The following is a 27391-nucleotide window of genomic DNA, read 5'->3' on the forward strand; positions in this document are numbered from 1 at the left end:
ATCTAATCCCTCAGGAGAAGTAATACACATATTTTGAAATATTGCATCATTAGGAGCACAGCTGATGCATTCCCTCTTTCCTTCAGTTTCTGTGTTACAGATCTGCAAGAACACTAGAGCCAGATAAGTTTGGAACGTCTCCTTGCATCTAAAACCATCTCATTGACATTTACCCTATTTGTCCTCAACTGATTTACAACTGCAGTGTTCACAATGAATGCAAACAAAAATGAAATAGATGTGGTTGCAGCTAATGACAGAATCTCCTAACAAACACAAAAAACAGCTGAAGTATTTTTAATAGTTACTCAGGTTCCTCAAATTTGTTCAGAGAGTTTTTTAAAAGCAATATTGTTGAATATTACTCCTAAATGAACTTGCTTGACCTCCCAGAACAAAGCAGTACTTTATTTTCAAGCCCTGCCTTGGAAAGCATTCTAGATTGCAGATAAATACCTCACTTGTAGACCATTCTGTGGAAAATATTCTTTGCAGATCAACTATTTCAGATTTCTAAACCTGTATTTCAGATTTCTAAAACTGAAGTAGCGAGCCATGAGTACAGTGTTGTTCAGAATGTGAAGAAAGAGAGGATATCCATGGGAAGGGCTTCATCTGTGCCAAAGAAAAAGTTTCCTTGCTGGACTCCATTATTAAACAGGCTGCCTTTCACTATTATAACCTCAGACTGCACCACAACACAGACATATTCAATCATGCCTGAGTCTTGGAACACGAACTTCAGGACAAATCCACTGCTTGGGCTTCTAGCTTTTCAGATTCTCATATTACAGCTAGCACCACAATGAGTTAACTTTACTCTGGCTGAGATCCGAGTAGGAAGCACTGCACAGTCTACATTTCGTTTACAGCACAGTCAGATTTTTTATTTCAAGAGGCAAAAAATAGCTCCGTTCACCATTGCACTTGTTCAGTGCAACAGAAATAAAAAAAATTAGAAAATTCTGTTGGACCAAATCTATAACATCACTGACATTAGTACAAACTTGTCAGTTTACACCAACAATGATCAGAAGGACATCAGCAAGATTTGACTATCTCATGTATAGAGTTGCTTAATCTTCTGGACGGATCGTTTCCACCAATCTTCCCAACGCTGAATTGTCAGCAGCTGAGCTGTACTTTCTTCCTTGATCTGGGCAAACTGCTGCTCAAGTTTACATTTGTATTTCTGTACAAATAACAACAACAACAACGAAGGAAAAAATTGGTAATGATGAAATATAATTTTACTTTGCCTAAATCCAGGTCCTGATCCACTGTGTCAGAAGATTGCATACAGGCCACTTACTTTCTGCCTTTGACAACAGAACTATATGAACAATGAATTATTCACTGTCTTCCTTCTGTGTTCCTCCTAAAGACTTCTGAAACTAAATTATCAGCAATATTTAAATTTTGCTAAAAATGCAAGATCTTATCTCACTTCCATTAGCTCCTAAGATTAAAGAGCTGCCTTCTCTAGAGAACAGAGAGGAGTGCATGCATCTCAAACACAGAATGCACTCTGGCTTTGGCCGGAACTTCCAAGTCACAAGTATGAACTGAACTATTACAAAGCTGCTAAAAAGGTATTTCACCTAAACAGAAACTTGTAGACTACCATGAAAACCTCAAGACACCTTTATTAAAGAGCCTATGCTCCAAAATATAAAATACTGTATTTTTAATGCAACATACATTCAGGGAAGTATTTCTGTGGAATGCATTTACTGCATCACACCCTGCTGACAAACTACGTTCACTTCAAAACTGTACTGTAACCAAGTGCTTAGGCCCCATAACTAGATACATAAAACACTCATGCAAATTTATAGTTTTGGTGGCATTTGCCATTGTTGATAATGTATTTTACATTTCCCTATTAGAACTACACATACTTTTAAAATTAATTCAGTTCACTGGGAGTACAATTACTTCCAGGACAGATGCATAAACACTGACGATTTATTTCTAAATGATTTAACGTAAGAATATTCTCCTAATTGCTGAACACTACTGTTTCGCAAGCTATCATCAGTGCAAGTCAGGGTCTCAGAGTTGTCTGGAATGTGTTCATTCTTCTAGCAGACTCAGTGAAGAAAGAGGGATCATTTTTATAGTGGAAACAATGATCTGTGACAGTTCTGGATGTAAGATAGGTATGAAGTATCTCACAGCCCTTCACCTTTTATGGAAAAATCAGCCTTTGTGATCTAAGGCTAGAGCTGTAGGCTTTAGAAAGAAAGGTGAGTGAAAGCAAGCTGTATTGAAACGGCATTGTGGCAGCAGTTACTTTTTGAATTGTGATGAAGTGCACATGCATGAAGTGTCCTGTTTCTGACACCATCCATGCTTCTCTGCTGAAACAGTTCCCCATTGTAATGTATCTGAATGAGAGGGCTCCCTGAGAAACCAACTCTGTCTGCTTTTGACAACATCACAAAGAAACGGACACGAGAAGATTTCTACACACGGTTAATATGGCTTTAAGATCTGAAAACACTGTGTACATTAAAAACTTATACATAGCTGTAATTTTCTTCTTAAAAAACCAAACCCACAACAGTAGCAGCCCCACTCACAGTCCTTTCCCACAGACCAACCTTATATACAGCATCTCTTGCTTCTACTGCTGCTAAGTGGCCCAGTGTAGTCTTAGCTGTTGTAACTGATGCAGTTTCTCTGCAAAGAATATAGTCTGAATTGTTGGCAAGAGTAGTCATGGGTATTCCTGGCCAAGTCCTTTAAAAAAACCAAACCAACCAACCAAAAAACACATGAGAGAGAAAGTTACAAAAGAGAGCAGATCATACTAATTCATGTTACTTGTACTTAAAGTGCAAAAGATTAATCATTTTTTTTAATCTCCACAAAAGGTTTACCCGAAAAACTACCTTATTTAGTACAACCACCTTTTCTTTTCAAACTTCAGGGTCTCTGCACAGTAAATAGAATTCATATCTTCTGAGTGAAAACACACAGTATATTCACAGATCTGAAAGTGTTGAACTGATAAATAGTGGCTAGCAAAGTGGCATAGCAATAATATTGAAATTGTATTGCTTTACAATACAATATGTAATTCACTTTTATTTGGATCCATTACTATTCTTTCTTTAAAATCATTACCCACCCAAACTGCCCCGTAACTAGTTAAATGACATCACTAATGATGAGCATAGTACTCAGCAGTTTCAACAAGTGCAGCAAAAAACCATGAGGACAGTGCCTGATATCAGTTTAGAGAAAAGAAATTACAAAGAACAGTGTTCAGTATCTTCAAATATTACCTGCTCCCACGTTCAATTAACTGTTTAACTTCACAGATTTCTAGAGGAAGTCCAGCTTGTTTACGATGGATTAAAGTGGATGTCTTCTCTCTTGGTATTTCAATTTCTGGGAGATAATAGAAGATATATTCAGCAGCAACAAAATAATGGCAGTAATACCATTATTTTGAAGTAACTATATGCAGCTAGATGCTCTTCACTTTCCAGAAATAGCTTGATCATGCAAATCTTTCCATTTAAAGTATCGCATATAAAAGTCTCCTCTTCCTAGGGAAAGTCTGCTGCAGTCTTTGAGAAGGAAGCGGAGGCCTGAACAAGCAAACTCTTCTTTACTTACTTGCTACTTGTACATCATCAATAGTGATACTTTCATCTAATTCCAGAAGCAGCTTTTCGGTGAAGGCAGCTAATGCAGAAACAAAGTTCTGAGCACACTCAGCAGCACAGTCCTGTTGGGACATTGGAGACAAGTGAGAGAATTCCTTTGATAACTTGATCTCCTCTCCTTTTAGTTTAGCTCCAAAAGAACTATGCAAGTATCCAACCTTGACACTTTGCAGCAGCTGCAGATAACAGACATACGGCTCTAAGTTGCACCTAAAAGGATCTAAAAGTGCCTCTCTGCAGTATTCTTAACACTACCAGATTACCAAAAGTAAAGTACAAAAAACTATCTGCGTATAGGTGCCCAGTAGTTGTATATTTGGGCTAAGCATCTAAACCTGATAAAAACAGCTATCTGTAAATGCATCCTTCTGCCCAAAGCAAAGGCCATTCTGGAATACGGGTACTTTGGGTGGAAGTGCTTTGGCCAGGTGTTACTCTAAAACAGGGTACGTGTGTTTCTGTGTGTGTAAGCAGAGCTAAGAGGAGAAGGAGACATTACTTCGGAATTAAAAATATATATACTCTGCAGACAGTATAGAATTTTGAGTAAGTGGCCTGAGAGAAGTAAACAAAGAGCTTTAATGCTGGGGAACTGACCTTCAATAACCCTAGAGGATGGAGTGGGAAAAGTGTTTTGATTCCTGAATCTCTCCTGTAAAATTCTGCATATTCCAGTTCTTAATCTTGTGTAGAAAAATATCAATTATTTACACTAATAAAATGCACACAGAAGAAACCCTTCCAGGCATCTGTCGTCTGCAGGTAATATAACTAACCAGAGGATGTCACTGTTGCTCCCAATTTAGACTTATATCCAATAGTTCTACCGTTAAGATCTGTCATCTCTTCCTCAGTATGTTCTATGAATGACACAAAAGATCAGTTCCACAATAAATGTATGCACATGTACATGTGCATATGCATTTATGTATATATTGATCTAATGCTGATAATACATAACTTAAAAGTTAAAAGATACATGAACAGGATTGCCTAAAACTGAAAACATTTTCCAGTTTACTTTTGATGGGGAGGAAAAAATGTATCATCTAAGATGTACTCTCCTTTCCAAATGCAACATCGAAGTTCATATTAAGTAATGGCTTTACAATTACCTGCAGCATCTGTGCGTTGAGATGAATACCATCAGCCTGGTCTTTTTGCCTTTTTACTTCCTCTTGGCACAAAGCATCCAGCTGAAGTAAGTTGTCTGGGTGTCCTAGGGAGGGATGTAATTGATTCTTGTGCACAGCCTTTAAGTAAATACATAAGAAAGAAATGCCTTCAGTAAAGAATGTGCAATTGAGTCATAATAAGGGAGAAGTACAACCCACACGTTTTATATAAAAGTATTCAGAAAGATAAAGAAAATTTAGTGTATTCCTCAGCTAGAGATAAACCTTGCAGTGCAGTATATACCAAATTGCCTGTCTGCTGGAGAACAGGGCCTCTGATCTCACCTTGGTTTTTGTTTTCAAATAATAATAATCATAACAATGATATTATTCATAATATCTTCATAATAATCTCTCCTACCAAGTGGTAAACAAGATACTTTTTATATCTTTATATTTGTATTTTTTTCTGAATTTAACTTAATACTCAGAGGGACAAAATCTCATTATACTACTTTGTAACATTTTCTGCATGAACTCCATTATGATTCTGTTACCAGTTCTGATATTACTGGACAAAATATTCCTCTTTTTTGAAAGATAGTAAATAATGATATTTCATTATCCGTATGTCATAGTACCTACAAACGAGTTCACCCATACAGTATGAGCTGTATAGCCATACCACAATGTCACAGCCCTTAAAGTGTTTACAATCTAAGAGTAAGATGACGGGCAGAGCTGTACAAGATTATAAAGAGGCAGCCCAATGCTGGAAGCAGTGAGAGAAGGGACTGAGTTACTAGAAATACAAAGCTTCCAGTAGAACTACACAGACTAACTGCAAACACAAAAACTAAATCTGTGGCTAGCTCAGCAGTGAATGATTAAGCAAACAGTGAGATTAATAATTTTATAATTCTGATGCATTTAGCGTTGCTTACACTGGAAGCATTCCAATATGTCCATGATACATACCTTCACATTCTCCCAGTCTTCCAGCTGTTTATTGAAGAGGTGCCGAATCTGACCAGTGGAATAGCTGAGCTTCTGCTCGTGTTCTTTGAAAAGACTATCAACTGCCAACTGGGATACATAAGGGAGCTCCTTGTCAAACAACTTCAGCTGATCCTGAAATTCTTTTCGGAAAAGACAGGGTGTTTATGTGACACAGAAGTATTCATTGCAAGGAAAAAAACACACTCAGCTGAGCTGAATGTACACTGCAAGGGTCAACCAACCTGGAATTTTCTCTCACAGCAATTCTGTCCCTGCCATTCCTTTTTCTAGGTCCAATGCTTTGAGAAACATGCACTTGCTAAAAGATGTGACCTTGTACAGGTCTTTCAACTTAGTCAAGCGCCCTTCAAGTGCCACGCTTTTTGTAGCTGACAATATATAGAAGAGAACATTGGCCCAATTTCCAGTAAAATCAACTTGAGTTTTTCCACTGAGTGTGATGGATTAAGAAAGCTACATAATTCTCAATCACTGCAATTTTCAGTTTACTTAACTGAAAAACTACATACACAAGAAACTGAAAGTCTTAACTGAATGAATTTACCTATAAGACAGGAATTATAGTAATCATCTGCCTGACTTTGGTATGACAATAGATTCTGTCTGAGCACTTCTGCACAATGTTCAAATGTCTCTGGCAGATCTTCAGGCATTGTGATTTGAGGCTTCATTTTTAGGTAGAACTCCTTCAGGAGGTAAAGATAAAACAGAAAAGTTGCTGATAACACATTCAAACAAGTCACATCTAGGCATATAACAGCAGCAGGGATACATAAGGCTATCAACCACCCTCTTATTTGAGACCAGTTTTCTTCCTCTGATTCTGAAATGCTTAGTTAATATTTATAAAGAAACCTGTGATTAAAAATACACTGTGTCAAATACTATTTACAAATTAGATGCACTGGTGAAGAAAGGAAAATTTTTGGATGGCCATCCAAACATTGTAAAGAACCAAATTACTTAGCTGACATAGGAGTAGACCTATGAAAGCAAAAGTGACTGAAGAACACTGGGTTTTCTTACCTCAGCAAGGCAGAGCAAGCTGTTATTACCCGTCCAGAGAATATTCCTAATAATCCCCTTAAAAGTACTGAAAACAAACAAAATTTTTAAAAAATTTTAAGAAGACAATCACACTGTAAAATGATCACATTGGCAATATTTACTGTTTTTCAAATATTTTGTTCAGGTTTATTTTAGTACATTTTTCAGAACATACACAAACAAATATTCAGAATGCCTAAGGACCTTCACCCCCATTAGTTCAGGTTCTCTTCAGAAGCAAGGACTCTGAGCTATCGTACATGCTTACTGGAGAACACTTCCACGTCACTGTAACAAAAAAGCAATCTTAGCCAGCTTCCTGTGCCAAAACTTACCGTAAGAGCTTACCAGGCATTGTAGATAAACTAAAAATATTTGAAGGTGGGTCTAGCTGTTTACTGGAAGTATTTTGAAACACAATGTGGAACAAAATTCCCAAGCACTTAAACATCTTGGCCTTAAAAACTTAATTTTAATAGTTTTGCATAGCACGTATGAAATATCTCAATTCTATATAGTACAACTGCACACGTCAAGAAAAAATACGATAATTTTCTTAGAGAAGGAGAATGGAACCATTTAAAAATCACCTCCAAAACAGTTTGTTCCTTGTTTCTTCATATAAATGTAATATTGAGCACAAGAATGTAGTGTGTAAACTTTATTGATCTTCTTAGAGGTGAAAATAACTGAAAGACAGGCTATTTTACATTTTCCAGCCCATTTTTTGTAAATCTACAAAATGAGCTCCAATGAGGCCACCCATTTCAGACATTAAACAGAAAAAAAATGGATGACTTTTATATTCACTATTATTATGCTGCAAAAAGGAACTGTTCTGTAAACACTTTGACCCATAAATATCAAGGTTAAATACCTCAAAATTCAATGGTGAACTCTATAGTTCACGATTATAAATAAAATATAGATAGGTAGGGTTTTTTTGCAGATTAACTTCTATTTCTGCAAATATACATGACTTACTTAGATTCTGGAGGCTTCTCTCCAAATATCTGGAATCTCTTGTCACTGAGAACTGGTCTGGTGTATTTCTGTATCCTAGGGAGGCAAAACATTAATTTGAAACTATCCACAAGTATTTTCCTTCTCTGGCTGATTATTTGAGCTAGTCAGTCATATGATGGACAGGAAACTGAAGAAAAATTTGGAAAAAATATAACTCTAAAACTAGTATTATATGAAAATAGTTTTTTGATGGAAAAAAATTCCTAGGATTCTCTCCTCAACGGCTCTTCAAAACTTTTCTGTTGTTTTCACTATTACAGTAGCTCTTTTCATCTACCTGTTGACTAAGCTGAAGACACACTATTTAGACACCAGACCTGAAAATTAAGCCATATTGATTTAAGAGTGGGGTTAGTCTATATTTCAACAACTTCAAAATACAAAACAACAGCAGATGAAGGAGAAAAAGAAGAATGTTTTTTCAGCCAAAATCTGAAAAAAAATGCAGAGCTGATCATGAGGACATAAACAGGGAAGAGATCCCAAATTATAAGCATAGATGGAAAGAAGGCTAATACAAATAAGCATTAAGAATTTTTCAAAGAACAGGCAGTGGACAAAGTTTAGGTAAATTTCTGCATAGGAATATTATAAGTGGAATTCATCCTTTCAGGGGTCTTACCTTCCTGTTGGCATCTTCTTTTTAAAAGCTGACTTCTTGGTGATCCGAGCTGCATAGCTGTACGTAGCAGAGTTCTGAGGACCTTCACCAGATACATTTAAGTGAGAATTCTTCTTTGATGCGGGAAGAATTGCTTTATATTTAACAAGGAAAGATGAAGAACATTGTATAAATGCCAACTGAAGTCTTTGTGTTTGTGTTCTCATTTCTATAATGTTTCCTTACAACATTAAGGGGACAACTATAGGAACAATCATTTCTGGCAGACAGAACTCAAGTAACCCAGCAGTGGCAACAGCAATAAAGGTTGTGCATTGGGGCATGAGTAATGGGAATGTCATAGAAAATATGTGGTAGATGGGAGGAGATTTAAAACAACATTAAGGCAGGGAATAAGAAGGAGAATGAATGGGCTACTTTCGTAGTCTTGGCTGTGATGGGGACTTAGGAATGCGGAAGAGAGAGAGGATATCTTTGGAAGTGGCTGGAGGAGTCAAGCGCTGGAGAAGAGAGATGTGGAAATGGGAACACTAGGTAGGGAGCAGTTGGGGTTACCTCTGCACTCACCTTTGAGTGAATGATAATACACCGTGAGAAGGATTCCTGATCCCCTACATATTTTCATGACTTCTCTTCTAATTCTTTTCTCCACCCCTTTTCCCTTTTGCTATCACAAATACGTGTACTTTTTATAAAATTATTATCTCATTCTGCAGCTTTCATTGGTTAAGAGCCAAAAATCGTCTTACTATTGCAAAGTAAAGGTATCCAAGAAAAAAGTTGGGATGCACAACTCTCGCAGAGCTAGCACGTAAGCCACTGGTCTGGAACATGCTAGACCTGCTCAATGATATGCTAGGAACTACAATTTAGATGAATGTAATATATTAAAAGAAATGCTGGCACACCTGGTCCTAATGAACGTGGGTGATCATTTCTCTCCTTATTTAGGCCTGAAGATTTTCGGGACGGCTGAATTCTGAAACAAAAAAGAGCTAAGCGGCTATTGAATACCCTGCTATTTTATATTATGTACTAAATTATGTATTATATAGAGAACTATGTGAGTTCTCTATCCCTACCATGTGCTAAGTGCAGTTAAATTTCTGAGATAATATTTAACAGATAGGATTACTTGTACAACTGACAGTGTAAATGTAAGTACTTCCATGGGACTAACTAATTGTTTAACTGGAATTTCGGAATTTCTACAAGCAAAACTGCATTAAAATATTTATTTGCAAATCACACTTGTCCTACTGTTCATTTCACACTTTGTATGTTCATTCAACTATGTAGCATGTAATCACCTTTTAACTAAAATAAGGCTCTAGAAGACAAAAATTTAACACCTAAAATTTATCATAGTGCTATAAACTAGATGTCACTTATTACTCACAATGAGGTATTTTTGGCTATTAGAAATCCTGCTCTTAAAAAGAAAGCAGTCTCAACTAGACTGATTTTTAAAGCTAGACTGATTAGAAAGTATGTAGTAGTATTACCTATGAACAATATATTCAATAGTTCTGTATATACAAAGGTAAACTACAAAATATGAATTCAGGAAAACCTTTATATGCTTCTGGAATATAAATTTTAAAAATACTGTAGTGAAGCCTCTTGTAGTGTTATCATGAGCCTCATGAAGAGAAGAGGTGTATATATAGCAAAGAAAATATAAATACAGACAGTGACAGAAAAATACCTTTAGGCAAACAAGTACTTACTCAAGTAAATTTTTGATAACGCTTATTGATAAATCATCAACTGCAGACTTTCCCATTCTGCTTGGATTTAACAAAGGAAATTTGACAGGATCCAGCCCCATCACCATGACTTTGTTCTCATCTCTGAGACACTCTGTTCGAATGGCAACAGCAATTGGACCTTGTAACGTAACATCCGTTGCAAGAGGGGTAAAGTCCTCCTGAAATGGGAAGAAAAATGAAACCCTGTTGACTGTAGCAGGCAATTAGTGAAAGCATTACATGTAGTTACTGATTACTAAAGTAGATCTTCCAAACATACACTATTTTGCTTCACAGGCTGAAAGTTTTTTATAATTCTAGTAGTAAGGTTGTTACAGCTATACAACTCTGAGACACTTAAAAGTAGTTAAGAGTAGATTCTCATAATTATCACAAGCAGTATTTAAGTATATACCCTTATAAAACAATGATCCACTGTAGATTACAAAATAAAGACAGACTTTCCAAACAAGGAAGAAGAAAAAAAAAAAAAAGCCACTTGATAAAAAAATCTCTTCAGGACACATTTGATTTTTTTTTTTACATTACTTAAAGAAACCCATGAAGTATGTATGTATGAATAGTGCTACACCTTGAAAATAAACTCTTGCGAAGAACTGAGCAACTCATTGTGATGCTGTGATCTTTAACATTCAGTAAACTCAGTAATGACTGTTTTACTCAGCCTCTTAAAAAAGCTGACCTAATGTTACAATGTCTTGGACAGCTTGGCATAATGCAGCATCTTTCTTCATTTGAAAATTCAAAGCACAGATTCTGAAAAACCTTTAACACACATACACATAAAAATTCACTCAATATTAAATAAGATATAGAGAACTTAAATGCTGTCTTACCTTACCATGTGGGCTCATTGCTTTTACTAGCAAGCAGTCAAGATACTGGCTCCTCTTTTTCAGTTCTTTCAACATTACCTTGGCAAAATCATACAACTCTTCAGAAGTCAAAGCCTGAAAGATATGAAGATACAGATGACATTTACTAACTAGCTATTTCAGACTTTTCAAATATGCTGGCTGTTGCATACAACATCATTTCACTCTGTGCTGTCACCATTTTATTTACACATACATGGAAGCAGTGAGATTGTATAGAGGCTGAGGGTTTTGTTTGGCAAACAGGAAAACAGGTACAGGAGCTTCCTGAGCAAAAATTCTGTGGTAAAGTACTCTTTCCGCCCACCCCCCAAATGTATATAAACATAAGTCTACCTCAAAAATATTAGTTTATACATTATACAAACATGCACAGTGAGTCAAATTAATACCAAGTCAAATTAAATACCATTTTGTGCTGATTAGAACTTACTTCTTTATCTGCAGTAGGATGAGTGCAAGCATCTATCTTCTGATGGAGCTTCTCCAGATAAGAGTTTAATGTCACTGCCTGCAAATTGGAATTTGCTACCTAAAGCAGAAGCAGATATTGGTGAAGTGGAATCCCATTCAAGGGATTTTCAGAGGCTCCACTTTGAAAGCACTAGACTCGCTGGTAAAAACACTCAATCAGAGGAGAAGCTGAAAACAGTAATTCACAAAAGCAACACTTCATGTCCTTGACTGCACCACACAAAAATGCTGGTCTATTCAGATGTACATACTCAACGTGCTGCAAGACCATAGTGTTCCAGCATAGCTGCAGCAGTAGTAAAAACATAGTTTTAAGCTGATAATGACAGAAAACAGGTTTTGAATTAATACAAAAAGTCACTTAATGTTTGTCCACTCTGAATTCAGTCAAAAATCTCTTCAATGGAATAAAAGAGAAACAATTATAATTCATTTAAACAAAGTTCTGATGTCACTGCTTGTACCTCTGATTTGATTTGCACTCGCAGATTTGTCAAAAATCGTTGGATCTTCTCCATAAAGACTCGATTCATAAAGAGATGACGGAACTTTGTTTCAGACTGGTTGATAAGTTCAGTAGCCTTTAAGAATGCCAGAAACAAGAGACAGAACTAATTAATTTTCACTTTTTAAAACTTAAATAACAGAACTCACCATTTCTTATTTTTTCCATCATGTAATTGCCACACAGAACAGTCTTACAGTCCCAATCTCAGAGCAGGCTGGTTATAAATCATATCAAATATGCCAATATAATACCTAATTTGAAAGAATGAAACTCTGCACACCTGCTCCAAGCAGCTCGATTCCATTTTCTCCATATCTGTCTTGATTAAACTTTCAAAAGAGTCAATACGCTTACTTTCTTCCTGAAGACGCTTGCTGAAAGACTTTACCTCCTCAGGAGAAAAATTACCTCCCTCCAAAAATAATCTGAAAGCAACCAGGAAAGTAAAAGCAATTGGCTATGAGTCTTCCTTTTCTCAAAGACTGTTTTAGCTAAGCAGCCCTAAAACATAGATATCAACACACATGTTATGAAAACAGTATAATAATTGTGGCTTAACAAAATAAATTTGTTTTTTTAAATAGCAAACTAGACGAATAACAAAATAAACTTTAATTTTACTGTTCTGCCTATGCAACAAATGCTGATGCCCAGAAATAGGTAACTATTTATACACAACACTCCAATGAAATCTCTATACCTGCAAGCTTTGAGAAAATCGACATTTGAATCCCTCAGTTTTCCTAAAGCTTCCTCCAAATAGTTCCGGTAACTCCTCAGGGAAACCTGGATCACTTCCAGATGATTATGTAGCTCTGAGTGCAGACTGTTGCTGAAAGAAACTAACCTAACAGCAAATAATAAAAGACAGGGAAAACATATAGAAAGAGGATCACACATTATGATTCAGAGCCTGCTGGCTGTAAAGACGTGAACAAAATCTGAGAACTTAAGAGTCCTTTAGTATTCTGAAAGCAACTCACTGAGCCGTGACTGTTTTGATGAACACCTGGAAGATATCAGCAAGCAGTTGACGCTATTGAAGAGTATGCTTCAAAACCAATTAGTCAATTGCTATTACTGTGCAGGTTCAGTGAACTGGATAAAATCTAAACAGATGAAACATCTTTTCTACTTTAAGACTGCCAGCACTTTGAAAACATATGAAAATTGTCATCCATTCAGTACTGATTTTAGATTTCTTCAGGGAGCGATAAAGGAAACAAAAATTCTTTACATTTTTTTTTTTAAAGTTTCATGAAGCAGTCTTCATTGAAGAGTAATGACATATAAAATAGATTCAGAATGCAAACCAGGAACATCTCAGACAGCAATCAGGAGTATTGAACTATGGAAATTCACAGCCAGCAACACCTGTGGCACACTTACTTCTCAGTCATAGGAGCACTGAGGAAGACAGACTCCATGTCACGGATTCTTGAATGTAAGTTTTTGCTGACATTATTTTGCTGATCACAAAATTTGAGAAATTCAGCTCTCTCCTTTTTCAGAGCTTCCACCACCCCAGCACAGTGGCTATCTAGACGCTCTTTGTGAAGCAACAGTTCCACTGATAAGAAAAGAAATTTTACAATATGGTCATTATTCCCTGTTTACTGTGGACTATCACAACCACCAGCCAACCTATTATCAGAAGCAGCGGTAAAATAAACTGAGCCACATCTCAGAGTGGCTAAAACATACAAATAAAATACATCCAATTCTGTTTCTTCGACTTTTCTCCTGTGTTTGACATATATCCCTGGCAGCTCCTAATCCATTCAAATCATAAACGTCTTTTGTTTGCTCTAAGCCCTCTTTTTCCTTTATTTTTGGTCACTGCTGACATCTCCATTATCTCTCTGTTCTCAGTCTTGTAACAAAAGTAAAGGTAAAGGATTTTTTTTTTTAAATGGAAAATACACTTCTCCGTATTTTTGTGGGGAGGAAAAAAAAAAAAAAATCATTTTTGGTCTCCCTTCTGGAATGATAGTTGGATAAATCAAGAGACAGCCAATCAACCTCAAGAAAACTGCCAGAAAAGGCACCTGTCCTCTTTGCAGGAGAAAGTGGAATTGAAAAATTATTTTCCTGTTCTCCCAAAAGAGAATTTTTTAGTTTATGTGTTAAAGACCAAACAAACCTGTCTTAAATATTTTTTTTCCACCAGAAAAACCTGACAGTTCTCATACAAAAAAAGAATTCTGCTTAGTGGCTAATCTGTAGCTGCTCAGTGATATTTCATATAGCTAAATCCTTCCTCTCCTGTATTCACAAGCCAAGCCCTGGCATTTTTTCTCTCCCAACACTTGCTAATTCTTTTTCTGCAACACTTTTAAAATTATTTTTTGTACATTGCAAACTCGTGTTAAATGATTTCAAGGAGAATGAGGATTCACAAATATTGACAATAGGAACTGAATGTTCTACATCTTTTCCAATCAAGTCACTGATCAAGGCACTGCTGGGTATTTTCCAAACATAACATAGCACAAACCAGTATGAGCTATAGAAAAGAAACATCTTTTTTAAAATACATGAGTAACATATTATACTAGGAATTAGTAGACACTCAACTGCTTCCTATTGTCCTCTACTACTGAGCCAATTGACGCTGAAACAGATTTTGGCCCACTTATGATTGTCTCTAAATGAAGACATGTAATGCTCAGAGTAAAAAAAAGTCGGTACCAGTTCTAACGTTGTAGATATGCGTCTCTATATTCTCCTGCCTTCGTTGATGCAAGTGAAGACGCAGCAGAAGTTCTGAATTCAGCTCCTCTTTCTTGGCAGCTACAAAGACACGGGAGTTGGACAAGCACTCTGCAAACCATTTCTCCAAGTGTTCAAAAAAGCAGAGGCGGATCCTATGATTGAAAGAAATATTACAGTGAGGAATAGTAAGTAATAAATAAGAATTTATTACATATATTAATTCTAAGAATTTAACTTCTGACTATAGGAAGATATGATTTCATTACCATTTGCACAACACTGGTGGAGTTTTTGAGCTGGCTGCGTACTACTGAGTACCGGGCATTTTACCGTCATGGCTCTGCAGGGAATTTGGGCAAATTACTTGCCTTTCTGTAATATGTTTTCTCACTAAATAGTTTTCTGTAAAATATGAATCTTCTGTAAGAGGTAAATGCTTGTGCGGTACTTTGAGAGCCATGGATGAAAAGCAATATAAAATCTTTCTCTTATTTTTATCAATTTAAAAAGAGGAATAACATCAAAATAATTAGATAATTTTTGCATTTTTAGTCTAATGTTTCTTCCAAACAGCTGAAATTTGTCTATTACCTAAAGGGAAAGAAAGAACATAAACTGTTTTCTACTAACCGTTTCTTCAGCTCTACAAACACAGTTTCTTTGATAAGTACATATTTCAGGTACATAGGAAGTGATTCTTTTTTTTCATATTTTTTAAAGTAAGTCTCTGGGATGTCAGTCTTTCCTGCCTCTTCAACTCCAAGAACTGTGTAAGAGTTTCCACTAGAAGTGGAAAAGGTCTCAACGGCAATTTCAGAGCTTTCTGCCTTGCTGCTGTTGAACATAGCCTAGGAAACAACTGGAAATCATCATCTGTTACCTTTAAAGGTATAAGCATAGAATCAACAGTGCACAAGCTAATGTAAGAATCCTAAGGATATTAGTTCTTGTTCTCAATTTGGACAACATTCATACAGAGAACACACTTGCAAGTCTCAATAGGGAGAGTCATCAATGTTTTAAAAGGTTTTTGTTACGGTAATAAATTCACGTAACTAAAGACCTGAAAAACTAATACTTAGATACAAATACAGCTTAAATCATTCACCATGGGTTAAGAATACTACGATGAAAGAAAGAAAGATATTTCAAAAAAAATTCTATGCAAAAGGTTTTTACAAGGGCAAAAGCAGTGCAAAAGGAATGGTTGTAAACTGTTTTATACACCCCGTTTGCCCATAAAAAGGATCTAAAGCCCTAATAGTCCAGAAATAAATGAAAACAATAGACTCCTGTGTGCTTTGTGTACAAACTAAACTAAGTCAAGTCTAAACGAATTTAGACTTACCTTAGCAAAAAGACTTCCTTTTCATCATTATTTTGTGCAAGACTTCCTTCACCTTCAAATTTATTCTCTTGTTCACTTACCTTTGTGAAACTTACCCCCTGTTCTGCAAGCTCAGTTTCTTCACTTTCATGAGGAATACTCTCCCCATCTTCTTTTTCCTCTGTTTCTTCAGTTTCCTGTGCAAAGCTCTCCTTATTCTCAGCTGTGCTTGTTTCTTCATTTTCTCGTTGACAACTGCCCGTCTTTTCCTCTCCTTCATTTTCTTGCACAATGCTCTCACCTTGCTGCTCCACCAGATGTTCAGCTTCTGAAGCTTTAGCTAGTTCTTTCCAGTTAAAGCAGAGTTTTACTGGTCACAATCCAAAGAAATATAGATTGAAAAACAAGCAAGCAAAAATACCTGTTTGTACTGTTGAGGTATTACCTTGATCTTGAAATGTGGAGTCTATCTTTCCTTGCAAGTTCTAAAAGCAAAACAACAACAGAAAACCACACACAATTTAAAAATAAGGATTTGCTTGCTTATCAGAAATCCATATTCCTTCTCAAAATATATCTATTTCAATAAGATAAGATAGTCTTGAATGGATCACTTATCTTCTAAAGAAGCTATAACACTCAAATTGATTAATATAATTTTGTTACCTTGCAGTTTTCTGTTTAAAAGGCAAGCGAATTGCTGAAATGCAGTTTGTAACAAGGACAGAGTTAAAAGTGTGGGACAGAGAAAGGTTTTGTGTTTTCTCCCTCTAGTTCTACCAAAAGCACTTCAGTCCTATGGCCAAAACAATGCTTTAGTTTATATGATCTAAATTTTAAAGCTAACGTAAATTTTCCCAAAAGTGAAAAATTAATACACCAGTAAGATTTTAAGCCAGAAGAAGTTTGTTTTTGTTATACCTGTTTGAAGATTTCCTTTACGTTAAAATAGTGGCTGATGGATATACTATAAGAAATCAGTTCCCACAAAATAGCTTCTGGGTAAGCCATTACTTTATCCATTAGAGCTTGGTTGAACGTCTCATACCTGTCAAATTTAAGGTCACTGTTTAAAAGACTCAAGTATGTATAGAAATAAAATGAAATATGACTACAATGTCTTTAAATCCAAATCTAACTTTTCAACCAATCTCATAAAACCTTTCGGCTAAACATTGTACTGTATCTGTTTAGCCTGAATACAATCACATCCTGGCTTGTTAGTAGAGATTAGTTCATAACAAATATATAAATGCACAAAAGTTAAAAAATATTCACAACGAAGTATTTCAGATCTTTCATTTTGGATGGGAAACCGTTCAAGACCTGTGCTTACATAAGGAATATTAGAAGCGAGAGGTCAAATTACTGTCTTACATGTTAGTTCTGTATCATGCTCAGCTGTGACTTGAAGCTTTTCTGGTTTATTTTCATTTTACTTGGAAATGAAAACTAATGGTTCAAGCTGAGTCTTAATTCAAGAAAAATCAACGTTCACACCTGTTTTCATTTACATTTGCTTTGTCTCCTATACGAAGATAAATATGGGGAATTTACGTACACGTTCAAATATTCAGACAGATTACATTCCATCTCTGCAACCTCTGACTGTATTTTCACTCACCTAAAAAGGTACATTACCTTTGGGGTTTTTTAAATTGTCCTAATGACTATAAAGCGTACTGAACCAACAGCTCTAAACACAATTACAGTGTGAGGTGTGTGCATGTGTGTGTATCTGCCTCTCAGGTCCACATCGCTCTTCTAATATGCATCCGATCTAACAGACAGAAAAGACCTTCTGGGTGTGAAAATATAACTGCTTCCTCTCTGGCTATTTAATCCTCAAACCTTCTGCTAAGATCTTCAGCAAGGAGAGCGGTATATGCCAATTTTGATGTGATTTTTAAAGATGCAAATGCCTGATCATGAGAAATGTTAACAGAAAGATTACCAAAACATTTACGTTGGCTATCTGAAAATTACTAGTAACTTCTAGTCCATGTGACTTTGAAAGAGATTAAATCTGTGAGCACAGGTGATGGCACAGATCTGCTTTCTGACCCCTGCAATTCAAGAATCTGAACTACTACTTTTACCTCCTAAATAAATAATTATCCCATTGGCATGGATGACATGGTATACTACATAATAATACTGATCCGGTATATTTTTTAAATGATACCAGTCTTCCTTAGTCCTGCTTCTAAAATGTGGGTATTATTTGCCTTAACCTTGTTCAGTATGGAAATTATTTTATTTTACATTCTTACATGAAGTAGCAAGCAGTGTTTTTCCACACCTTCACACTACAGCATAAACAAGACCTAAGTAGTACAACCAACATTCAAATATGCTTCACTTTTTAAGTTTGTGCTACAAAATTCATACCTAGACCTAATGTCATCTAAAGAAGAAAGGGCGTTCTCCAAATATTTCTTCAGCTTTTCTTCAGAGCTCGCTGTTCTCATTTTATCCAAAATTATATCCAGATTAGCTTCCATCATCTAAGGCCACATAAAAAGAACCCAGTAAAAATGATTTAGTAATTACAAAAATGCTTTGTAACTATTTAGGTTTCAAATAATTTAATTATGTACATATATTCTACACCACGAAGGGAAGCTGCCTTACCAAAACTCATCTACTATGAAGATCTTTCATAGATAATGAACAACACCTCTGATATTGCCACCCCAAGTTGCAGGTTATACCCATAATATGAGAACTTGACATACAAACAAGACTTTATACCTGCACAAGATCTTCTGAGTAATAGAAACTTGCAGCCACTTAATATATAAAATACGATCTTTATCACCGTTGCCGTATCAAGAGTAAGATATGACTGTATATTAAGTGTGAATCAAGCAGTTAGCAAAAAATGTACCTGATGGGATGAAACTACCCTGTAGAAATCCCAGTATAAATGTCACAGATTATGTTTTAAATTTTATACCAGAAAATTTTGAATTCCAGAGGGTTCTCTGCATTAAGAAGTCCTTTCTTTACATCATACCGCATCCTTATTGTTATGTTTATACCTGTATTAGGTTATCCTGTTCCCGTCGGCATTCATCTAATTTCTTCTGAAGTTCACCTTCCTGCTGGGACAGTTTGACTTGATGGACATCCCAGAGACCCATGGCCTCCTGAAAATAGCTGTACAAGTCTCCACAAATCTGCTTATTCTGTTTAGCCAGCTCCTCAAAGTCTCTCTAAAGAAATACATTTAAGTGAACCGGTTATTATTAAACTGTTTGCTGGAATGTGAAATAAATGAGTAAGGGGACATATGACATGATAAAAGGCTGTCTGGAAGTACACTATCAGTATTCAACACGGTCTCTTCTATTTAGAGAGGAAAAACTAATCCAAGTAAACTGGATAAGAATGCGGATTTTTGTTCTAGAAGCTGAGATATCAAAACTTCTGTTTATTCTTCTGGTACTGCAAAGCACAGAATTACTAAGTTCTGCATATGCCCTGAAGTATCCGGCCATCTATCATTTTAGGAACAACCGCCCAGTCATTTTCATGTATGGAATCATAAAAGATAGGATTGAAAGAAATTTGGGAGACCATTTAAATCTATCCCTCTGCCTCCAGACAGGATGAGCTATACCTAATTCATCCCTGACAACCTATTCTAAATATAAACCAAACAACTATGAACTGTTCTCCTAGAATCACATCAAACTTTTTTTATTTGTGGGGCAGGTGTTCAGTCACACTACGGACCTCTTTCTAACATGACATCAAAAGCCTAAGATGCATATGGCATTTCAGGCAGTAGTGCAGGAAGAACAGACTACTCCCAGAGCAATAAAAATAGATGTAATAAACGTACATCCATATGCTCCAGTTCTTCTTCAAACTGACTTTGTAGTTTCTCAGTCAACTGAAGTAACTCAGAGTTCACAATTTCTTCAGCCTCTTTTTTTGTGCAAACATTCAGATTCAACAGGTTATTCTAAATGAAAAGAATGCTAAGTTATTGACATGAACATAATATAACATAAAATCCTGTGTGGCTTTTAGAGAGTATACTTAAACTTAGTGTTTCTTCTTTTCTTGTGAATGGATAGAGAAAGATTCAACCTCCTACATCTCACATTCTGGTAGTAAGCAGTACAATTCTATTTGGATACAAAGGGAGAAACTGAGGCAGAGAGGTGGAACTTCTTTCCCAAAATAAGACAGATTCAGCACAAAGGCTGAGGGTTCTGACCCTGAGTCCTCTACCTAAATGTGGGACAGTAGTCCTTTCATTACTGGCATTTGTTACTGCTTTTACACATTTCAAGTACAAATACTACATGCTACTGTCCACAAAATGGACAGTAAGTTTTCTAACAGAATAAGACAGAGGTTAAAAAGTAATTTCATTTATTATCTCAATGTTTGGTGGATCCTCAAACCCGTATTACTGTAACAACACATTGTATACAGTTACCAACAATCCTTCTAAGAATTCGCAAAGCTATGATACTAACCTTGCATAACTGCACTTCTGCCAAACATTTTTGCTGGACCATCTCATGCTGGTTGCGTATTTTCATCATACACTGCACATTGTGGGTATCTGAAGGATATGGAAGAACAGACCATTGTAAAGATTTCTGTATTTCACAGCGTAGTGTGGAATGGAAATATGAAAGAGGACCTGTGCTGAGTCTCAGCACAGGTAATATATCCCAGTAGTGTCTTCACACTTGTACGACACTGTCAACCAATAAGATAAGATGTTTTAATACAAATCTTTTTATCATTATGCTTAAAAGTAGTGAGTTATTTACAATCACTAGCAACTTCTTTGCTACTATACAGGCTACAAACATCAAGACAGGATGTGCTCTGGAGAAAGAGAAGGCAGACACACAGAGGGAAGGCACACTACAGGACTCAGAGAAAGGAAGCATCTCAAATACTTCCCCTCTCCTTCTCCAAGAGGTAAAAAGGAGTATTTTTGTATGATTGAGAACTGATCTGCATTGAAATTAACCTTCTGTTTTCCCCAGATTAATTCTAACCAGGTCAGTTCCTGCTAGATCTCACCATGCAAAAATGCTTGTGCTGGCGAAAGGGAGGTGACGCAATAGACAGCTTTTTTTGGTCATACTGCCAGCTCAAAGCAACTTAGAAGGTACATGGAAATACATGGAACAAAGAATATAGCAAACATATACTTTCAAAGCAATCGTCTGAAATCCCTTACTGCCTACAAAAAAGAAAGAAAGAACTGCTTGAATTCCAGACTGTTATTATGATTTCCCAACTTACCTATACTTTTGTTTAAATTCACCAAAGATCTGTACCATTCATTTATCTCAGCTTTCGTGTGTGTTGGAGGCAACAAATCACTATCGAAATAGGAAACAAGAGTCAGATATCTTCAAATATAATCCAATCACTTCTTAAAGGATAAAATTATGAATCAGAGTAACCATAGTACTGTGCTTTATTTTATTTACAGCCATATCAGCAATGAAAATAAACCAAGATGACTGCTGTTTTTCAAGGCCAGTGTTTACTGACAAGGAACTAACTGTAATCTATCTTGTTGCTACATACATTGTAAAAGAAAAACTGTAAATATTGTAATGCGTTGCACCCAAGCCATCTTCTTGTTGTCAGGATGGACATTCAAACATAGCAGTGTTAGATTTCTGTCAAGACTCCTTTCTTAATTTATTATACAAATTAAACTCCCACACAGAAATAATGCCTTGACAAGATCACCAATTTTTACTTATCTACCCATCCTTGTCTGCCCCTTTCTACTATGTTTCAAATGTTAGTAAGATTTACTTTTGCGTTCCTGCATTTCTAGCCCTGGATCACCCCCTCTTTAGCATGACTGGTGCATTGAAAACCAAGAATGCATTTTTTCCATTAAAAAGAGCTTTACAAAAGAAGTTTAGGCCCTGCCTTACTGCTGCTTTTTACAATCGCACACTGAAAGGGAGCAAAGTGCATTTTGTAGTCAAGTCCCTCATTAACTCTAGAAACAATTCTATTTTCCTTTGTTCCTGTTCTCTCTTTTGTCATACCCAAGGTGCTGCAAAAACTCCAGTCTCCTTTCACTAAGTAAAATCTGATCCGTTATCATATTTTCCATTTCTCTTTTCACAGCTGGGGGATTCTGTATTTCTTCATTTGCCATAAATTCTCTGTAGGATGGAAGAATACATTGAAGTAAATATCTGTTTGGGAAAATTTCATATTTGAAATACAAATAAAAAATATGTTTTATACACACCTGGTAAAAAAAAAGAAAGCTTTTTAGGTTTATAATGCAAAAATGATGTTACTGTTTATAGAAAACACAAGTGCACGCTAGTCATTTTGTGTTATTCATACTCCAAAATATAATTGTAAAATTTCTGACCTGAAACTGTGAACTATATAGTTCTTTTGGATGAGCTTCCAGTCCTTGACTCTATCTTGCCATTTCAATCGATATGATAATTCCCTCTTCATCTCTGATTTCATTAGATTAAAGAACAGCTTGGCAATTGCCCTCTGATTAGCTAACAGTGCTCTGTTAATCATCTGCATATTAAAAAATAAAATCAGGAATAAAAGCAGCATACAACATGCAAAAAAAAAAATTGCCTGTTCTATGTAAAACGAGGGAAAAAGAATACAAATGATAAAGAATACCCTGCAAAACAGAAAACTTTCCTCTATTGCAGTGATTAATATGTAGAAATAATGAATTTCAGTTGGAAAAAAAGACATTCTGGGAATATTCAGATTGCTATCTTCTCGCACATAAAACAGACTTTCAGTATGAAAAATTTACCATGGCCTCGTCATTCATGAACCTGTAAACATCAGCTGACAACAAGAAGGAAATTTCCTCCAGTATCACAGTATACTTCCTCAGTACATCTGTTATCTGTGCAATAAAAGAATAAAGAACAACAACAACAAAAATCTGTATAACTCAAATGGCAGTTTCCCAAGTTAAGCAATGATATGAACAAGACAATTTTTTTGCATTAAAATAAATTCCATCGGCTGGTAGATTGAGAAGTGAATCTTAAAATACCTGTCTTAAATATCTTAAATACTGACTTTTTAAATCATTCATAAAAATACTAACTAAAACATTTCATTTTGTTACTACTCAACTGATTTCTCTTTAATATCTGTGATAATTGAGTGCTCTGCAGACAGGCTGCAATCTGAACTTAAAAATCAAACCAACTTCCTTTCAAATATCCATAGTGAATCCACCAGTGGTTGCTTTAAGCAGACATGAAATTTAAGCAAACGTGGTCATCTCTGGAAATTTTCGTAACTAATCAAACAGAAAAGTTACTGGTGATGCTGTTGCGCCTATTCATCATGTCTACATTACAAAGAGAGGACAAACTGACACAGGTGTAACAGATAGCTTCCGTTTGCCTACAAGGACAAAGCAGCAAGGACTTCCTTATGGACTATCCATTTATTTATCCAAACATTTGCTGTGATGTCCAATGACTTTTACAGGTCAGGCTGAAGCCCACATAACTGTAGCATGTCTGCTACTGATACCCAGCCCACCCAAACTAAAATTAGGGCATGTCTGTGCACATTCTCAGCTGCAGAATAGGTATGTCCTAACAAAATAACATTAGACCTGATGACAGTTTGACCTAAATAACCCTGCAGAAAAATAAAAGCAGCTCACATATTCCTTGCATCTTTAGTACAGGTAATTGTGGAAGAGACAAACACCTTGTAACTGGAAAAGAAGTATCTTCTCCTGATTATGTGGGTATAAAATGAGAGAATGATCTATTGGTGAAAAGACAGGAATCACCTACACAACAGAACCCCTGGCAGACCTCTTTGACTCCTGTGGAAACAAGCTACTCTTTGCTCTGCTTCCAGCATTACGAGCAAATAATAATCTTATGCTTAATTAACAGCTATTAAGACCACAGCTCACTTTATCAGCTCGACTCCTTTCAACCTTTTTTAGGGATTCATCCATTTCCCTAATCCACTTCCTTCTGGTCAAGGATTCCTGCTGGGTGATATTCCACAGTTCTTCCAAACCCTGCAAGAAGGATTTACTCTCAATCTCATCAAAAAGTAAACGTCAAAAAAAAAGCGGGGGGGGGGGGGGGAAGCATTTCTATCTTAAAACTACAGCAAGACATAAGAAGCTGTTACGCAGACCAGGTACAAATAACTGAAGATGAGACAATGGCATGAGCTGCCTTACTTCAATTGAGAAACCTTCCAGAGCAGTGTCAAACTCAATCTTTTTAAACAGAAGTTCAATTTTTCTATCAGATTCCATCAGTTTTGTCAGAAGGAATTTTCCAGGCTCCAAAACAAAGGGTTCCATCTCCTAAAAAGGTAAGGAAGTCAGTCCGATCTTTTGAATATTAGGCCCTGACCTTAGTATAGTACTCTAGACTATCTGGATTACAAAACCCAGTCTTACCCTGGCAATGCAGGCAAGCTCATGATACATTGAGGTTAGTGCTTCATTATGACGGCCTCGCCGGCGTTCTGACAGGCGTTCCGAGATATTACTCCTTGTTTCCTCAGGAACTGCCAAGAAAGAAATGAGGATGATGTAGCATGTAACTGTTGCTGCAGACTACATAACGCATGCACAATGAATCACTAAATCCACACTCTGTCCTCTGTAGTTTGTGCGGCTATTACAGCGCTTGACAGCTTTCCACGGGAAGGGAAATCTATGCAAATGTAGGTTAAAAATAGTAAAGCATATTTTAAAATTTGCTTTGATTTTATTAATTTATGATTTTCGGAAGGATAAAAGCATGGAAACTATGAACTAAGTTCAGCTATGATGCAAAAAATTGCAACTTCCAAGAATGAGATCTGCTTACATCATAACTGGAATTTACCATCTAAACACAAACTGTGATTGATTGACAATTTTACAACCATTTTTTCTATGAGTAGACTCTTCATCTTCAAAGTTACCTACAAATCATCAAAAATGTGTCCGGTCATTTCTGAACTTGATTTTATACCTTGTTCAGCTAAAACCATTATAGGTATGGTGGCTAATAAGAATGCGAACTAAAATACCTGACATTAAGGGAAATAAATTTTACCAACAAAATCAGGCAGGGCTCTGACTTCCTCAGCTGCAGTTACATCTACACTTTTCCAAGCCTTTTGAAATGTTGTAGCTTCTCTGAAACAGAAAGGGAATAAAGCTTTGATTTGTGCTAAATATGTAAGGGGATGGACTTGCAATGGGTATAATACTCAATTTCATTGGCAAAATGTAACATTTAAGTGAACATAAGCATCATTCTAACTTCAAAGAATATGATTCAAAGAATCAATGTTGCTTCTTCTGAGACGAATTGAACTGAGTAATTATCTAGCCTGGGTTGATCACAACCTCAAATCTGCTATGATGGCATAAAAGCAATAAATGCTAGATTTAATATGTGGAAACTACAAAGACATACATACTCTCTCTAAAAGGTATAAAAATCCATAAACTGTTAAATAAGAACTAGCAAGAAATGTGGAAATAGCCTTTATCTGCCCACTGCTCTTCCCATCAGCTGGGGCACTGTGTTTCTCCTTGGGGGAAGTGAGAATAAGGGTGTCATTATTCAGCAGAATGGTTAGGGTGAGAAGGATGGACACACTAATTCCTTTTCTTGCTCATTATGTAATCATTACTGCATCATCATGTAGACCATTAACATAGTTTAAAATATAGTTAAAAAATATATATCAGACTGGGCTTATATCTAGATTGCTTTGAGCAAAAAAGACATACAATTTCTTTTTAAAAGAAAAGCCATACAATATGCATGCCATTGCACATATTAGCCTGTTAATCCGCACTTTAACAGGCAGCAGCTCATTATACTCAATTTACATCTGGCAAGGAGACAATCTATTACAAGTCGTTAGTGCTGTGACCAAGAATTCAGGAGTGTCTAGCTCCCAGTGCAAATCTTACAACTTCATACCTGTAGTCATGAACATATAATTGGGTTTTTATGCTTCTGTTCTCTACCTGTACAACAGTGGCTTTTCTGTGGAGTCATTGTAGGGCATTCTTTCAACGCACTTCTGCTGGTAACACGGTAGTGGCCTGGCATCTGTAGAAATTTCTGAATCCCTAGCCAAAGTGAGCCTCTCACTCTTCATAGAAAACCTAGTCTTGTTCCTTACTTCATCCAAAGAGCGTACTAACTGAACCTTCAAAGAACCACAATCAAAATGGTTAGAATTCTTTCCAACCTACTGAACAGAGAATAATAACAAAATAATTGATAAAAATAGTGGGGGAAAGGTGGCAGAAAAGTAAAATAATGAACACTACTTTGCACATGCATAACAATTTTCATCCAAGGCTGTTTTCAAAATGAGAAAAAAAGGATATCGCTTTCCTCAGAGAGGAAAACTGAAGCAAACTGGATTGTGTGCCTTGCTTATGGTTACAAGGAAAGTCAACAGCAGAGTGAGAAATGCCTGAATCTGGCTTGCTGTGCCTCTTCATTTATCTTTTACTGCTGTGTTATAATGATTCTGTCTTCAGTTAATATATCCTGATACACAATGAAGACACAGGAACACCCATAGATGCATTAGAAAGCATATGCTGAAGATAACACAATTATTTTCTACTAAAACAAACAAAAACTAGAAAGGTTGAAACTGACCTCTGGTTTGAGGTCACCCCTTTAACAGCCAGCAAACAACTGACCAACATAATCAACCCATTTGGCTTTTACCCAATCCTTTTATTCACCTCAGCCTCAAAGATCTGTTTGTAGACTTCCCCACTGGGAACGAGGCGCACAGCTCCCACCGGCCGCATATGGCCCAGCACAGCCGACTTCCAGGCCTGTTTCCAGAAGAACTGCAATTTACAAGCTAGGGGCCAAGGGGAGAAAAAAACCATTTCAGTTTGACAATGCCCTCCCAAGGGTGAAACTACCTGCCTACCGCAGGGTTTCCACTACCTACTAATATTGCTGCAGGCAAAGCATTCGGAGGATTTAAAAATACCTACGTGATGACTTACCAGTGTTTGAGGGCACTGGACTGAAGGGGGAAGAGTCCTCCTGGTACTTCAGCGGCAGCGGCCCGCCGCGGGCCCCGCGGCTCGCCCGGTCCCCTCAGGGACCCGAACGCCGGCACCCGCTCGCCTCAGCCGCGCTCCCGCCGCCGCCCTCCCGCCCTAATGGTCGCGTCGC

The 27391-nt window shown here is 36.5% G+C and overlaps 1 protein-coding gene across 1 annotated transcript; it reads right to left on the reverse strand.

Moving 5' to 3' along the window:
• Nucleotides 1–978: 978 nt before the first annotated feature.
• On the reverse strand, nt 979–27012 carry CCDC180 (coiled-coil domain containing 180). The gene is made up of 37 exons (XM_050908031.1): nt 26944–27012; nt 26206–26390; nt 25277–25359; nt 24631–24740; nt 24406–24534; nt 24127–24237; nt 22990–23085; nt 22573–22736; nt 22235–22354; nt 21465–21544; nt 20678–20766; nt 20032–20154; nt 19226–19399; nt 18573–18688; nt 17103–17229; nt 16627–16666; nt 16298–16527; nt 15485–15702; nt 14831–15006; nt 13529–13709; nt 12840–12986; nt 12420–12564; nt 12096–12212; nt 11591–11689; nt 11124–11232; nt 10241–10472; nt 9419–9489; nt 8511–8643; nt 7847–7921; nt 6842–6908; nt 6360–6501; nt 5774–5934; nt 4796–4933; nt 3631–3742; nt 3294–3399; nt 2607–2745; nt 979–1192 (listed from the first exon to the last, which is right to left on the reverse strand). The coding sequence occupies exons 1-37, from the start codon at nt 27010–27012 to the stop codon at nt 1061–1063; spliced, it is 4746 nt and encodes a 1581-aa protein (XP_050763988.1). The 3' UTR covers nt 979–1060.
• Between the last annotated feature and the right edge of the window lie 379 nt (nt 27013–27391).

The sequence above is a fragment of the Gymnogyps californianus genome, chromosome 18 (genome assembly GCF_018139145.2).
Source record: "Gymnogyps californianus isolate 813 chromosome 18, ASM1813914v2, whole genome shotgun sequence".
In the NCBI taxonomy this organism is placed as follows: Eukaryota; Metazoa; Chordata; class Aves; order Accipitriformes; family Cathartidae; genus Gymnogyps; species Gymnogyps californianus.

Excerpts from the sequence above, each read along its gene's own strand:
- CCDC180 (XM_050908031.1), bottom strand. The coding sequence starts at position 27,012 with ATGCGGCCGGTGGGAGCTGTGCGCCTCGTTCCCAGTGGGGAAGTCTAC. Across the intron at positions 24,741-25,276 it reads AGCCCTGCCTGATTTTGTTG|TTCCTGAGGAAACAAGGAGT; the intron begins GTAAAATTTATT and ends CTTTCTTGGCAG. Across the intron at positions 3,400-3,630 it reads TGATGATGTACAAGTAGCAA|AAATTGAAATACCAAGAGAG; the intron begins GTAAGTAAAGAA and ends ATTATCTCCCAG.